General features: G+C 42.0%; 1 protein-coding gene across 1 annotated transcript in view; it reads left to right on the forward strand.

The window, feature by feature from the left end:
- Positions 1 to 5125: 5125 nt before the first annotated feature.
- The window catches only part of MED30 (mediator complex subunit 30), a 28118-nt gene continuing 16587 nt past the window's right edge, over positions 5126 to 16656 (forward strand). The window contains exons 1-4 of the mRNA XM_042465363.1: positions 5126 to 5209; positions 9916 to 10097; positions 11925 to 12083; positions 13483 to 13593. Of these exons, the coding sequence (XP_042321297.1) occupies positions 9924 to 10097; positions 11925 to 12083; positions 13483 to 13593 (444 nt within the window). The 5' untranslated portion in view covers positions 5126 to 5209; positions 9916 to 9923. The remainder of the gene's footprint in view (positions 5210 to 9915; positions 10098 to 11924; positions 12084 to 13482; positions 13594 to 16656) is intronic.

Genomic DNA, 16656 nt, shown 5'->3' on the forward strand with positions numbered 1-16656 from the left:
GCACTCCACGTGACCTCCAATTAATAAATATGTATTTGTTAAAGAAGTTCTTTAAAGTGGATTGGGTTAGCTAAGTAGTAAAGGTTGGGTAAGGAGCCAGCATGGCGTTGTGGTTTGAGTGTTGAACTATGACTGCTGAGACCTAGGTTTGATTTGAATGGCAGAGGGGTGTTTACCAGCCCTCCTCAGTTTTTGGCAGATGCGCCATCCCCCCCCCCCCCCGCCCCAGTGCTGCCTTTTGCTTGTGGTGTGACCTATGGGCCCATGATTTTTTAAAAATAAAATTGATAGAAGATTCAATTCATTGATTTCACAACTACTTGAAAAGGCAAGGAGTTGCTAAACCAATGTATTGATTCTTTGATATAGCCTCCTCTTCATCCCCCTCCTCGTTCCCCAGCTTCATCCTTGTCCCATTTCCAAGGCTTCATCCAAGTTTCATTCCCATTTTCAAGGCTTCAGTCATGGCAAAAAAAGCAATTACACTGGGGTAAGAAAAAGATCTGGTGTCATAGTTAAAACGAGGGACCTTTTGGAATCGATTACCAACATGGAGCAAAGCCGAATCAGAAATCGCTTTAAAGTGCAAGTGGGAATGGGCCTTATGAACTTCATGGGATTGCCATAAGTCCACAGGTGACTTGAAGGCATGCACACACAAACACACTGCAAATCCCAGAATCCCATAGAATAACACTATGGTACTTAAAGTGGAATTATTGCTATAACTGCTTACTGTCTTTCAGCTGAGGTGATACAGACCTCAACAGAAAAAAGGTTCCCATTCCTATTGAAAGAGGTGAATGGAATCTAACAATAGTACTAACTTCTAAATTACAGAAATGCTGTGCTAGCCCAACAATGGTCTCGATAATCAAAACCACTTGTTGGGGGGAAAGAGTTCACACAACATTTCTATAATTTAGAAACCAGTGCTACTGTTAGATTCCACAGCGGTGAAAACCTTGACTCTCTCTGAAATATAAGAACAACAGTAATTAAATATTGTTTCCCCTTATAGCGTGGAAAACTGTGATTTTCTTTTCACACCACAACTCCCCAAATTCCCTGGCTAACCTGCTAGGGGATGACCATGCTGGCTAGGGGATTCTGGGGACTGTACTCCAAAAAGTAACCTTTATAAACTCTGGTAGGGCTACAGAGGTATATACTTTCCAAACTTTCCCCTAAGTGAGAGGATTTGATCTATGTCAATAGTTTTGCTTCCCACTAGTGAGAGAGTGGACCAGTAAAAAGAAATACTTTGTTCCTTATTAAGATGACAAAGAACGTGACACTGTTCACCAGGAGGTTAACATAATAAATCCATTTTTAGTACATATGGTTCCTTCCAGATGTTTTAGACTGTAATCCCCACCATTGCTGACCATCATCTGTGATGGATGAGGCTGATGATGGCTGGAGGAAAACATCAGGTTCATTCTCAGTATTTTCAGTTATTTTAAAGGGGGAAATATCCTGCTAGTGCATTATCTAAATCAGGAATAGGCTATACCAGACCCACAGCCTGATATCTAGCATAAAGTCATTTGTTCCACTGCTGTTCAAAATGGTGGTCTATGGGCCCCTCCCAAATCACAAGACCCTTGTCACTGGGCTCGCTATTCCATACACAAAGGATTTTGAATCTGAATTTACATTCTCACATATTTATGGCATATATATGCCTGTCCCTGGTTTGCACTCCACCAAAAGCATCTGAGGAAGTAGACTGAAGTCTACAAAAGCTCATGCCACCAACTTCTTTCTTTCAGTTAGTCTCAAAGCTGCTACAAGATCTCTCTACATACTGATTCTACAGACCAACACAACTATATCTTTTAATTCCTTCTTACACTATAACTCCCAGAATTTCCCATGATATGTGGCAGATTATGGAAACTGCAATCCACAACAGGAGTTTTTGCATAGGATTTTATCCTCAGGGAGAGAGTCCCTCTCCATAAAAGCAGGGAGTGACTACAATGTCTACAGTGTGGTGAGTAATCTAGTGGTTTGAACATTTATTTTGAACTTCATTGTTGTTGTTCTTACTATTATATTTATTTATGCCCTGCCATTTGCCCATTTTTGGGTCAAGACTGCTTATGACAGTTGTAACAAACCTGGTCAAAACTCCACAGCATACAGAAGTGAAAAAACAATTAAAGCATCATAACATTGCAAGGCCTGTTTCCTACAAGTGGGGAAAATCAATTCTCAAAGGCCCGATGAAATAAAAAGGGGTTTACCGGCTTTTGGAAAAGTAGGATGGAGGGTGCCAGGCTAGCCTTTCTTGGAAGGGACTTCTAGTGCCTGGGAGCAGCCACTGAGAAGCCCACATCCCCATCAAATATACCTTTCAGGATAATGGAACAGAGAGAAGATCTTAAAACATGGACAGAATCATATGGGAGAATTCAATCCTCCAAATAACCTGGACCTGATCTGTGTAGGGCATCATTTGGATAGGGCCTGGAAATGGACCGGCAGCCCATTGAGCTGTTGCTACAAGGGAGTTGTTTATTCCCTGTAACCAGTACCAGTGAACAATCTGTCTGCAGCTCTCTGCACCAGCTGAAGTTTCTGAACACTCTTCAAAGGAAGCTTCACGTACGGTGCATTACAGTAATGCAAACAGGGTATAACTAAGGCCTGTGTGATTGTGGCCAAACCTGACATCTCAAGGAACATAACCCTTAAGGGTTATGCAAATATGCTAATAGCCATCATTGAAACCTGAGCTTTTAGGCTCAGGAATGAATCTTAGAAGTTGCAGATCTATGTCTTCACAAGTAATTCCTTCACATTTGCTGGGGTTAGGGGTGCAGGACTCCTGTGAAAATGGGGGAAAAAATCCAAAGAGTACACCTCTTTAGGAATCTCTAGGTCCTCCAAAGCAACTCCATGGTCAATATCTGCCTGAATTTGACCATAGAAGTATGCTGGAGGACATACAAATGCCTGAAGAAGTATTTTCTCTAGGAATCTCTAGGTCAGTGATTCCCAAACTTTGGTCTTCCAAAATTTAGACTGCAGCTCCCCCAGAATTCCTGACAGTTGGCCAAGCTGTCTGGAGCTTCAGGGAGCTGAAGTCCAAAACACCTGAGAGACCAAAGTTTGGGAACCACTGCTCTAGGTCCTCCAGTGTGACTTCTGGCAAACGTTGCCCATAGAGCAGTGATCCCCAAACGGTGCCCTTTAAGAGATTTTGGACTTCAGCTCCCAGAAGCTTCAACCATGTTGGCCAATAGTCTGGGATTCTGGGAGCTGAAATCCAAAATCCCTTAAAGAGCACAGTTTGGGGACCACTGCCATAGAGTCATGCTGGAGGAACCAGAGAGAACGTATTAATCAAATCCGTGAATAATCAAATCTGCAAAAGTCAAAGCCACAGATGCGGAGGGCGGACTGCACTGTCTTGTCTGGATTAAGTTTCAGTTTGTTTGCCCTCCTCCAGTCCATTACTAATGGCAGGCACTGGTTTAGGACCAAACCAGCTTCTTCCTTGGATTGAGGAAAAGAATAACAGAATTGGATGTCATCCATGTACAGTATTGATGGCATCGGACCCCAAACTCCAGATGATCTCTCTGGACCACCTCTCCCAAAGTTTAATGTTTAAAAGAACTACCCCCTATTTTAGGGATTCGTTTCAACACCTTGGAAATCTCCTTCACTGTTTGGACTAGAACCCAGACAGGATGCACCCTTCCCAAGGATGTCAGAGCCAACCACCCAACTGTAAAATGAGACAGCAAAGCTCTTATGGCCATGTATTAGCAAAGACAGATGTTTAGATAATTGCGGCTTTACTGTGGGAACATCTAGCCAATCGGTTAAAAAGTATTTCATGCTTATTTCCTTTTTTCTCTGTTATGGATCTGGGGAAAGCAGAAGAGGGAGAAGCGAACTACTGTAAAAGCTAAATCCAATGGTAAATTTATACAGCTCTCATCCCTAAATGCTCCTTGACTGCTTTCATCTTTTCTCCCTTTCAAGTAATCCTGTGTACCAGACTCCAGACTTTTTGATTCGTAACCACAGTTACAAGTATTACGCATTTCATAGCCAGGAATGTATGCGCCATCAGTTTCAATATCGCGCTGCCACTCGAACCCACTCCTTTGAACTTGAGATGCTGCCTAGGAAGACGGAGCCGCTGGTGTATAAATGCCTCCATCTGGCCTCTCTTGCAATCAGTGTCAGGATCATTACAGCCACTGTCCTGAGCGTGAGGATAATTGCAGAAACTGGGGCTTTTGATTCCTGCTGACCTCAGCACAAAAAGGGAAGCATATGCTGGGGGCATCCCCCTCTGACTGTGTGGATACTGTGAGGTTGTTTTTGGCTGCGATGCTGAATGTTTCCATCTGTATGTGGAATAATTCTGAGTTAGTTTTCTCATCTAGCTGCACTCTTCCTCCTCCTCTTGCCTTCCTTCCTTCCTTCCTCTCCTCTTTCACCCCTTCCTCTTCTTGTTTCTTTTTCCTTTCCTCCTTCTCTTCCTTCTTCTTTTTCTTCCTCTTCTTGCTCTTTCCTCTCTTCCTCCTGTTTCGTCTTCTCCTCTTCCTCAAGGAATCCTGGAGTTTCCAGTTTTCTCAGCCACATAAAGACCCTTGTGAAACTACAAATCCCAGGATCCCATAGGATGGAGCCACAGCACTTAAAAGTGGTGTCAAGCTGTAGATGCACTCTGTTCACGCTGCAGAATTTAAAGCAGTTTGGCACCACTTCAGCCTCCCTGGCGCTATCCTACAGGGCCCTGGGATTTGTAGTTTTAAGGGCAAAGGCCCTTGGAAAACTACAAATCCCAGGATCCCACAGAATGAAGTTACAGCGCTTAGAGTGTGCAAAATGCATTGTTTCTACAGTATATAATATACACACATATACACACACAGTGTATACTGGAAGCAACCACTGCCCAAAACACTTCCGATTAAGATCCCTTTGCAAACACTGATTTTTCAGGCTATGGCTTTGGCATCCGCGCGCATGCGCACCATCGCTGTACGGAAAGAAAGAGACATGGCTGCTCCCTGTGAACCCTATTGGAGGACGCCATTTTCCCCATTTTTTCCGTACACTGGTTTCCCCCTCCCCCTCCCCACACACACCGGAAGCGGAAACTACAGCGTCTCCTTTGCGAAGTGAGTTTTTGCTTTGGTGGCGCGCAACCTTCCCAAGAGCTCGGCTTCGGGTCCAGGTTCGTACTAAACCCGGGTTTACGTCTCGTGGGGATGCGGGTCACGGGAGAAGAATTCAATTGCGGTTCGGCACCGTTTTAACTGCCGTGGTTCCCAAGGCTGTAGGATCATGGGAAATGTAGTTTTTTAGATGTTTAATGTCTAGCCTTCTCTGCTAGGGAGCTTAGGCTTCTCTTGTGTGGCTCGACTGAGGGCAGCCATGGGGTTTTCTTGGCAAGATTTGCCCAGAGGGGTTTGCCATCGCCTTCCCAGGGGGTTTCCAGGGCTGAGCAGGGATTTGAACCCAGGTCTCTAGATTCATAGTCGTTTCCCTTCTTCTTCTTCTTCTTTCATCATCATCATCATGGCTAAGAAGGGATTTGAACCCAGGTCCCTCCAGAGTCATATGTGTCCTTCCTTCCTTCCTCTTCTCATCATCATCATGGCTAAGAAGGGATTTTGAACCCAGGTCTCCAGAGTCATAGTTTGCCCCTTCTTCTTCCTCTTTCTTCATCATCATCATGGCTAAGAAGGGATTTGAACCCAGGTCCTTCAGAGTCATAGTTGTCCTTCTTCTTCCTCTTTCACTCATCACATCATGGCTAAGAAGGGATTTTGAACCCCAGGTCTCCAGAGTTCATAGTTGTCCTTCTTCTTCCTCTTTTCTCATCACATCATGGCTAAGAAGGGATTTGAACCCAGGTTCTCTAGAGTCATAGTCGTTTTCCCTTCTTCTTCTTTCATCATCATCATCATGGCTAAGAAGGGATTTGAACCCAGGTCTCCAGAGTCATAGTTTTGTCCTTCTTTCTTCATAGCTGAGGAGGGATTTGAACCCAGGTTCCTCTAGATTCATAGTCGTTTCCCTTCTTCTTCTTCCGTTTTTCATCCATCACATCTGGCTAAGAAGGGAATTTGAATCCAGGTCTCCAGAGTCATAGTTGTCCTTCTTCTTCCTCTTTCATCATCATCATCATGGCTAAGAAGGGATTTGAACCCAGGTCTCCAGAGTCATAGTTGTCCTTCTTCTGCATAGCTGAGGAGGGATTTGAACCCAGGTCTCCAGAGTTATAGTCGTTTTCCTTCTTCTTTCTTCTTCTTCATCATCGCCATGGCTGAGAAGGGATTTGAACTCAGGGCTCCAGAGTCGTCGTCATCATCATCATCACCATCTTCTTCTTCATGGCTGAGTAGACATTTGAACCCAGGTCTCCTGAGTCACAGTTGTCTTTCTTCTTCCTCTTTCTTCATCATCATCATGGCTAAGAAGGGATTTGAACTCAGGTCTCCAGAGTCACCGTCGTTTTCTTCTTCTTCTTCTTCTTTCTTCTTCATCATCATCATTGTCATGGCTGAGCAGGGATTTGAACTCAGGTCTCCATAGTCATAGTCTTCTTCTTTTTCTTCTCTTCTTTTAAAACTATATATATCTGTATATTAATTATAATATTAATAATTATTGTATTTATTTGTATACCATCTTCCTCCCACTATCTGTCACCGTTATCAAAGCTCAGAAGTAACCAGAAGTAACACATTTCAAATAACAACTCAGCTGGGAATTGGACCCTGGTCTCCAGAGCTGTAGTCGAATGCTCAAACCACTCCACCACGCTGTCGCTCTTCTGGTGCCACAGCAAACTACAAATCCCAGGATTCATCAGGATGGACCAATGGCAGCTACAGCCGTGGTGTCAAACTGTGTTAAAGTTTTAAAAACCGATTTAAAATCACCACATTAAAAACACTGTAAAACTGATTTAAAAATCATACAAAGTTAAGACCAGATAAATCAGACAATATTTTATTTGTTGTTGTTGTTGTTGTCATGCTCCTTTCCGACTTGTTGCAACTTTTAGGCAAATCTATCATGGGGTTTCCTTGGCAAGATTTGTTCAGAGGAGGTTTGCCCTTGCCTTCCCTTGAGGCTGAGAGAGTGTGACTTCTTGCCCAAGGCCATCCAGTGGGTTTCATGGCCAAGCTGGGAATTGAACCCTGGTCTCCAGAGTTGCAGTCCAGTACTCAAACTGCTAATAATAAATGTCTACTTCAACCCCAGGTGGCCCTGCGAAAAAGACATGTCCAAGGCTTCCTGTCCTCTACTGCTCTGCTCAGTTCTTGCAAACTTAGGACCATGGTCTCCCTGATTGACTCTAGCCATCTGGTTTGCTGTCTTCCTCTCTTTCTCCTGCTCTCTATCTTTCCAAGCATTATCACCTTTTCTACTGAGTCTTGCCTTCTCATGATGTGGCCAAAGTACAACAGCCTCAATTTCATCATCTTGGCTTCCAGGGAGACTTCAGATCCAATTTGCTCTTGTACTCATTTCTTTGTCTTTTTAGTTCTCCACAGTATCCTCAGCACTCTTCTCCAGCGCCACATTTCAAATGAGTTTATTTTCATGCTATCAGCTTTCTTCACCAGCAGCTCTCACACCCACAGAAAGTGATGAGGAATATGATGTTGTTGTTCTTGTGTGCCTTCAAGTCATTTCTGACTTATGGCGACCCTATCATGTGGTTTCCTTGGCATGTTTGCTTCAGAAGGGGTTTGCCATTGCTATTCTCTGAGACTGAGAGTGTGTCACTTGCCCAAGGTCACCCAGTGGCTTTATGTGGCCAAGTCAAGATTCGAATCCTAGTCTCCCAAGGTCCTAATCCAGCACTCAAACTACTACACCACACGGGAAATACAACATCATATACAGTGCGCCTGCACCATATGTGGGTGCACTATACTCGGCTTTCAGCTTATGCTGAAGCTACATGTCAACAGATTGAATAGTGCACCTGCCACTGTGCCCAAGCCCCATTATATTGAATGAGGCTCAAGCATATGCAGTTTTGGGGTTGGGGGGGGGGGGGGGGGGTCTGGAACAGACCCTCCCCCATGTAAGATAAGGTTCCACTGTATACATTTTCATTAAGGTTTTCCAAATACAGTACAAATTATACACATTTAAACAACCAGCAAAAGGGAAAGAGGGAAACAGAATACAAGAAGAAAAACAGCAGATAGAAGAATGAGAAAAGCAGGAAAATAATAAAATGTCTTCCATTCCTACTTATGGCGGTGACAACTACATCCAGTTTATCCAAGCTTCTAAATCATTCACTTTTCCTGATAATCTATTCTTCTTACTAGACCACATTTCATATCATCAATATCCTATTTTTCCCACAGATCATTCCTTAAGAAAATCACAGCTCACTTGGTATCCATTTCTTTTAGTCTTATCAGCTCCTATTATTATATTTATTTATGGGATGAATTTTGTTATTCTTGAAGATCTGGTGGGACTCTTTGTTACCTTTCAGTGAATGCATTGCCTATTTTATATCATCATTGAGTTGTGAATATCTTGAGAATGACAGCAACTGCAAAGGGGCATGGCACCTTAAAGACTGGCAAACTTTATTTATCAAATCAAAGTATCGGTCTGTGCTCTAAAATTTGGTCAGAAGACAAGGCTGCTCTTCTGCAAACTTTGGAATATTTTTATAGACAGTTGTTTTGTTTTTGTTTTCTCTGTGGGATGAGAAATGGTAGGTGAAAGCCAAGGAAGGAATTAAATAATGAGCAGTTGAGTTGTCTGTTTTTTCTCTTTATCCCCTGCTCTTTTCTTTATTGTTGTGTGCATTCCAGTCACTTCCAACTTCTAGTGATCCTAATGTGAATTAATCATCAAGTTTTCTTGGCAAGATGTTGCCAGAGGTGGTTTGCCATTGCCTTCATCTAAGGCTGAGAAAGTGTGACTGACCCAAGGTCACTCAGTTGTTTTCTGCAGCAGAGTAGGGATTGGAACTCAGGTCTGGACTAGAAAGTCCATTACTTAATACCATGATGGTTCTCCCTGTGCTCCCATCCCCTTTCCTGCAGGTTGTATATTAATCCTAAATTGTCAAAATACATCTCATTTGGTTTTTTCACTCCTACTTACACAGACATAACATATAAAACCACTTCAACTATATTGTACAAGCGTCAAATCATTCCCTGCTGTGTTTAGTAGGCATTGCTTCCTGAAAGGTGTGCACAGGGTTGCAGCTTAATTGATGTTAACATCTGCCACTTTGTTCTGTCCTGTACACTTAGGTCCAAAACACACTGCAGAAATAATCCAGTTTTAGACCGCTTTCATTACCCTGGCTCAGTGCTAATGAATCCCAGTAACTAGTTTATTGTGGCACCAGAGCTCTCTGGCAGAGAAGGCTAAAATGTCTCACAAAACTACACTTCCCAGAATTCCCTAGCATTGAGCCAGGGCTGTTAAAGTGGGATGAGAAGCCTTTAACATCAGATTGGAAATGAAGCGGATTTCAGTGAGGGGCCCTCTTGTGCTGATTAATCTCAGAAATCTGCCAACAGAACTGCTCTGCTGGCTAAGATCTAGTGGCAAAAGAGACAAAAATGGGCTAGAAAAGGATTTGGCTGAGGAAGGAGCTTAGTTATACTAGATCCAAACATGTTCCAACCCAGAGATACAGCCATAATGCAGTTGCAAAGTAATCCTAAATACTGTAATTTCCAACATCTGTTGGCTGTGTGCAGTTTAGAATCAGTACAATGTCAGTCTGGCCACTTAGGACTGTGTTCTAACTTAGTCTGGATCCAGCCCTTTCTGTTACAAGGAAGCTGCTGAAAAATAGGTTTAGATCCTCTAAAACCTATCTGTACTGTCTTGAGACTAATTTTTCCTTTCTCTGCATAATCTCATTCTGCAAAGGCGGCAAAATGTCCACACCACCTCTAGCTGGAGCAGGAATGCCTGCTGGCCCATTTTCAGGATCTCAAGCTCAGGCTGCACGGGAAGTGAATACTGCTTCTCTCTGTCGCATTGGCCAGGAGACTGTGCAGGATATTGTATTTCGCACCATGGAAATCTTCCAGCTGCTGAGAAATATGCAGGTGAGTGCTTTGGCATCAAAGCCAGTGTCATCCTTCTTAGAATGTTGTTATATTCTCAAGTTTCTATAATTTTGGGCTTGGGTCAAAAGAGAAGTAGGAAAGAGAAGAGCTCCAAATTTGCATAGTTAGGCATTTGGAAGGGGAATTTTAGTTTACTAAGGCCTGTTACAGACAGCCAAAATAAAGCTGCTTTGAGTCACAGTGGAGGTATGGTATTTCAATGATGCATGCGTCCTAAGAGTCCAGAAGTCGCACCAAAGCCACGCTCTAGCTCTAAGGACTGGAGCGTGGCTTTGCTGTGGCCTCTGGACTCTTAGGACGCGTGCATCATTAAAACACCATACCTCCACTGTGACTCAAAGCAGCTTTATTTTGGCTGTCTGTAACAGGCCAAAGTTTTTGTAAAAGTGTGTTTCATGTGCCATCAGATTGATTTTGACATGACAACCCAGAAAATCAAAATCAGTGGTCTTCAAAAGCTCTTATTTACTGCACTCCTCGGGCCATGAATTCCTTTCTTGAGCCAATTTATCTTTTATGCAGTTTTCCTCTTTTCCTACTATCTTCAGTTTTCCCCAGAATTTTTCTTTTTTTCTGATGAGTTATGTTTTCTTATGATGTGTTCAGAAGTGAAGAATCAAGCTTGATTAGCTCTAAAAACCATTTTGTTGCTTTTTAAGGAAATTAATGGTAACTCCTTTTCATTTACAAGTATACTGCAATTAACAAAGCCTCTGAAAAGAAGCTACTTTTTACAGAGTCTTTGTTATTCTCTATAAACTGAAAGATTTTTTTAGCAACATTGTGAAGGTGGCAAACGAGGTTGGAGAAATGCAGCTTTTCTGAGCTAGATGTCTGCAGTAAACACTGTAGTAAGGTTTGAGCTGTGAAACAGTGGGAATCTACTCTATCCAATTCTACTGTAGCCATGTGTGTCTTCCTACAACACTCAAGGTAAAAGGGAGCTGCTTCCAGGATCCCTTACTGAACATGTGTAAACACCAGAACAGAGAGAAAAGGGAAGAGCAGATAAACCTGCTTCACCAGCTATCCCCAGTATGTTAAAAAAAGGAGATCTTTAGGTTTTGCCAACAAAATGGAGATCATAAGAAAAGTGGAGGCTGATGAAAGAGGAAGTCATGCCTGGATACATTTTGAAAGAAGCTTTCAAGTGGTCTCTAGAAAGTCCAAAGTGTTCTTGTTTACTTACTGTATATACTGGTGTATCAGTCGAAAAATTTAGGTCACTGGAGATGAAAATCAAATGAATAATAATACTGAATAAAGCAAAACAACATAGATGATCCTTCACATCTGTTGTGGCTAGGGGTGTAGGACCCCCGTGAAAGTAGAAAAACTGAAAATAAAAAAAAAAACCCACTATTTTTTGTACCTGAGAGAAAATCTCTCTCGGAATTTCTGCATTCTCCAATGCAACTCTGTTGTCAACATTCACCAGAAACTCAGCATAGAATCATGCTGGGGGGGGGGGGGAGCTACAAATTCCTAGAGAAGTGTTTTATCTAGGAACCTCTAGGTCTTCCAGTGTGACTCTGTGGTCAATTTCTGGCAGAGTCCTGTTGGAAGACCTGTCCTAGAGATTCCTAGAGAGAACATATTAATTAAATTTGCCTATAATCAAATCTGTGAAAGTCAAAGCCATAAGTATAGAGGGCTGACCGTATGTACTAACATTAATAGCTTAGTTGGGGCAGGTGCCAGAAACCCTCATGCCTGTCAGTAAATAATAATAATTTAATTTTTCTCAATATGGTTCATTTTAAAATGAATATAATTTTTCTTTTTTCTTTTATTTAAACATTCCAGCTTCCAAATGGTGTCACTTACCATACGGGAACATATCAAGACAGACTGGGAAAGCTCCAGGAACATCTACGTCAGCTCTCCATTCTTTTTAGAAAACTGAGATTAGTATATGACAAATGCAATGAAAACTGTGCAGGACTTGACCCTATTCCAATAGAGGTAAGTGGAGGTGGACAGGCAGCGATGTTTATATGTGGGATAGGCAAACTTCACACTTACAGGACATAGGCCCAAAACACACTGCAGAAATAATCCAGTTTGAGACTGCTTTAACTACCCTGTCTTAGTGCTAAGTAATCATGGGAATTGTAATTTATTGTGGCACCAGAGCTCTCTGACAGAGAAGGTTAAACATCTCACAGAACTACAGTTCCCATAATTCCCTAGCAGTGCAGTTAAATAATAAATAATAAAATCTTTATTTGTATCCCGCCCTTCCAAAAGATCAGGGCGGCTTACAGTGGTGCAACGAGTGCAAACAAAATACAGGAGTTAAAAACATGTAAACAACAATAACAACAGTCTAAAAAATAACAATAAAAGCCCCTTAGCCCAACCTCATGGCCACGGAAGAGGAGGGAGGCCCACAGGATATTTAATCGGGGAATGCCTGCTTGAATAGGAAGGTTTTGAGGTCCTTCCTAAATTGGGCCAGGGTGGTAGATGAGCGGAGCTCGGTGGGCAGCGTGTTCCAAAGGGCTGGGGCAGCTGTGGAAAAGGCCCTTCTCGAAGTGGAAGCTAACCTGGCCCCAGGCACCTTCAGCAATTGCTGCCCGGATGTTCTGAGGGTGCGAGGCGGATTGTACGGGGAGAGACGGTCCTTTAGGTATCCTGGGCCCAAGCCATTTAGGGCTTTATAGGTAATAACCAACACCTTATATTGGGCTCGGAAGCGAATAGGCAGCCAGTGCAGATCTTTGAGCACAGGTGTTATGTGGCTGAAAGTTAAAGGAGTCTTAAGACAGTGCAGTTAAAGGAGTCTCAAACTGGATTATTTCTGCAGTATGTTTTGGACTTCAATTTGTTTTCCACTAGAATCCCAAGATCAACCAACTGATTCTGCTTTTTAAAATTGTATTTCATTTCAGCAGTATAATGTAGGTTAGGGAAGCCATACAGTTGCTGCCTTGTTAAATGATTAGCAGTGGTTTTTAATTTTCAATTGACTGCATAACATACAAGATCTAGAGCTCGTTTCTGACCAGTATAGATTGTGATTTGTATTCTAGGTATTTATAAGCATACTGTGAACCATTCACTTTCTCTTGCTGCTTACTCCAACCGCTTCATTTTATAAGTCCATATTTTCAGTTTATGCTCCTTGATAGTGGTGGAGAACATTTTCAGGGAAGATATAAGTATTTGTAAAAGGGTAGCCAAGTTAACTTTCCTAAGATGTCTAAAACCTGATAAATGTAATAGAAATAGAATTCAAAAGCTAGCGTTCCTATAAATTCTTATTTCTCTTGGGTGATGTGTTTTTGGCATATATTTTCACTCCTGATTCCACAAGAAGCTCTCAATATATTTCATAAAACCATTTTGTTCCCATATGTAGCAACTTATTCCTTATGTTGAAGAGGATGGCTTCAAACATGATGACCGAGGAACAGCCAGCCAGCTCCTTTTTGCTAGTGAAGAGAGAAGAGAAATCGTGGAAGTGAACAAGGTAGTGACTTAGATATGATGTCCCTGCAGATGTGGTTGTAGGAAGCTTTATTTACTGGTTTACTGTATTTACTAGTTTACCTGTATAGTTTAACACATATATTTGCCTCACTGCAAATGAGCAGTCTAGAGTGATGGAAGGAGGTACCTTCCAGTAGTCTCTGGCCTGTATGCACCACCAGATCACGTCAGTTTTTAAAACCAGACACCTTCCAGGGGACAGATTTTTTTATTTATATTAATTTTATTTATAGTATTTATATCCCGCTCTTCAGCCAAAAGGCTATCAGAGCGGCTTACATTATTTTAAATTACTGTATATACTCAACTATAAGTCGAGAAATTTATGCCCAAATATTGACCCTAAAATCTGGGGTCGAATTATACAAGGGTCAATACAGTTACCATGGCTTGAGATCGACTGGAGGACAGTTAACAACAACAACAACAAACAGTAATAATGCTCATAAAGCTCCTTTTAAAAGTAGCCCTGATGTCCCACTCTCCATGCCTCATCAGCGCTTGCTGAAAGAGCTGCAAGGCACCAGTGTGAGTGTGCATGTATTATTCTCTTCTCAGTCCTATCTCCAAACTTTTCTTTCTCCTCTTTGCATTTCCCCCTTTCCCCTCCGTTTGCAAGCCAATCTCCAAACCTTGCCTCTTCTTTGCATTTCCCCATTTTCCCTCTGTTTGCAAACTGATCTCCAAACCATGCCTCTTCTTTGCATTTCCCCATTTTCCCTCCATTTGCAAGCTGATCTCCAAGCCTTGCCACTTCTTTGTATTTCAGACCGCTTACAAGCTGATCTCCAAACCTTTGCTTCTCTTCCTCCTCCTCCTCCTTGCGTTTCCTTTGAAAACCAAGCTTCTCTTTTTCTCCCTCCACTTCCACTTTGAAGCAAACCTTAAAATCTGTCTCCTAAATTCTGCCGTTGACGTATCCACGGGGCATATCAAAATCCAAGATTTTGATCCTAAAACCTTCCCTCGACTTATACATGAGGTCGACTTGTACACGAGTATATACGGTAGACATTTCCCGACATTCTTGCAATATTTTGTGCCCCTTAGCTGTTTTTGGCTTATGATTGATGTGGCTTTTTCCAATACTTGAAATCACTTCCAGTTTTGAAAAAAGCTGCCCCTGGGACTAAAACAGCTTCAGTTAAGGGGCCATAGTGAAATTGTCCCCAACCCCTAGAGCAGGGGTAGTCAATTATGGAAGGCTTGTTGGTGTTGGTGGTACTTTCAAGTCATTTCTGGCTTATGGCAACCCTAAGACTAACTTGTCATGGGGGTTTTCTTGGCAAGATTTGTTCAGATTGCATTTGCCTTCCTCTGAGGTTGAGAGAGTATTACTTGCCCAAGATCACCCAGTGGGTTTCCATGACCAAGTGGGGATTTGAACCCTGGTCTCTAGAATTGTAGCCCCCTATCTATGGAGGGCTAGGGGTCCCCATTAGCCCCCCAGGAAATCTTGAATGGCTGCAACCCTGACCACCTCACTCCCTCCCTGCCAAAAAAATTCTTTTTTATTTTGCCCCCAAATGCCATCTGTGGGGCATTCTCATTATGTTTGGTGTCTTTCTTGGCTCTCTGGAGAATATTTTGGGTAGTTAAAAAAATTGGAGTAATATTATAAAACTTTGTTTTGATTCCTGAATCCAAATGTGATGGAAGTGTCCTCCACAATCCCTAGATGTCATTTGGGAACGTTTTGGAGAAAAATGCTTGGGGCCATACATTGTCCATGCCTCCTCTCGCAGCTTGGTGATTCTGTTGCTCTTTTGGGAATTATTTTTTGGTCCGAGAGACTTTGGTGGCTGCAGAAATGGCGCTAGAATTCTAATTTTACACAATCTGATCCAGAGCAGTGATTGAACCTATACAGTTTAAAATTGTTCTTTCTTGTTAATGCACCGTGGATTTTTCTTTTTCTTTATTAAGATAAATTATGTACATTTGTTTGACACCTTCACCAGAATGAACAGAAAGTGTTTAGATGAATGATTACCTCTGGGTGATCAGCTGAGCTGTCACCATCACCAGCAGCTCTGATTGTTTTCACTGCCCTAAATTGTTTTAAATATCTGAAAGAGAGGTTCTCATTCCTCTCTATATAGCATCATCATTTGCTATCTGGATGCCAGAAAACAGCTTCTTAAAAAAATACACAGGAAAGTTTTCTTCTTAAAAATAACAAATAACCTGGGCTTATATGCAAATAGTGTCACTCCAGTGAAGGCACACTGATCCAGCAACAGCTTCCATCAGCAGAAAAAGCAGTATGGCAATTTTCTTCAACATCTCTCCCCTGGAGGCCACTGCACCCACTCTTAGAGAATTCAAGGATTCTTTGGAACAGTGTAGGCATGGTAGGGCCTGCCAGGGGGATTGTTGAGCCTACTGTTCTACTGATAGAAGTCTGTATTGGATAAAAGAGTTTATGTCAGTGGAGTATCTAATTCTTGTGTTTATAGGAGGCTTGCCTGTTCCAATGACTTCATAGTGTCTACCATTAACTAGAACTTTTTGGTGTACACCTTCATTTCTTGTTGTATTTGGAATAGGCTCTGAGCCTGGAAAGCTTGGGAATTAACAAAGACTGGTGGCTGAACAATGAAAACATCATTCCATGCTTGAGAAATTGGGGAATTTAGAGACAAAATTTGAAATGTTATCTAGTCTTTTGGCACAAATGCTGGTGAGCTTACTTGCTTGAATCTTGCATAGCATGTTTGGTAAAGTCCAAACTACAAGCCAGCATGTTTTCAAGTTGGTCTTAAGAGGCTCCAATGGTCTTTGTTCTGTGAGCAATCTTGTAGTTGAAGTGAGCTGCTTCTCTTAGTTTCCATTTGCTGACCAAGCAGAAGAAAGGACAAAGCTGAAGGTTTGCAGAATGACAGTGAAACAAATCCCTTAAGTATCTCTTGCAAAGGGAAGTTCCTGTTTCAGCCAAGGGGACTGTTTTAAAAACACTCAATTTCTGTGGTGGAAATGTGCTCTACACATGAATAATAATAATAATAATAATAATAATAATAATAATAATAATAATAATAAT

This window comes from Sceloporus undulatus, chromosome 4, assembly GCF_019175285.1.
Source record: "Sceloporus undulatus isolate JIND9_A2432 ecotype Alabama chromosome 4, SceUnd_v1.1, whole genome shotgun sequence".
Classification (NCBI taxonomy): domain Eukaryota; kingdom Metazoa; phylum Chordata; class Lepidosauria; order Squamata; family Phrynosomatidae; genus Sceloporus; species Sceloporus undulatus.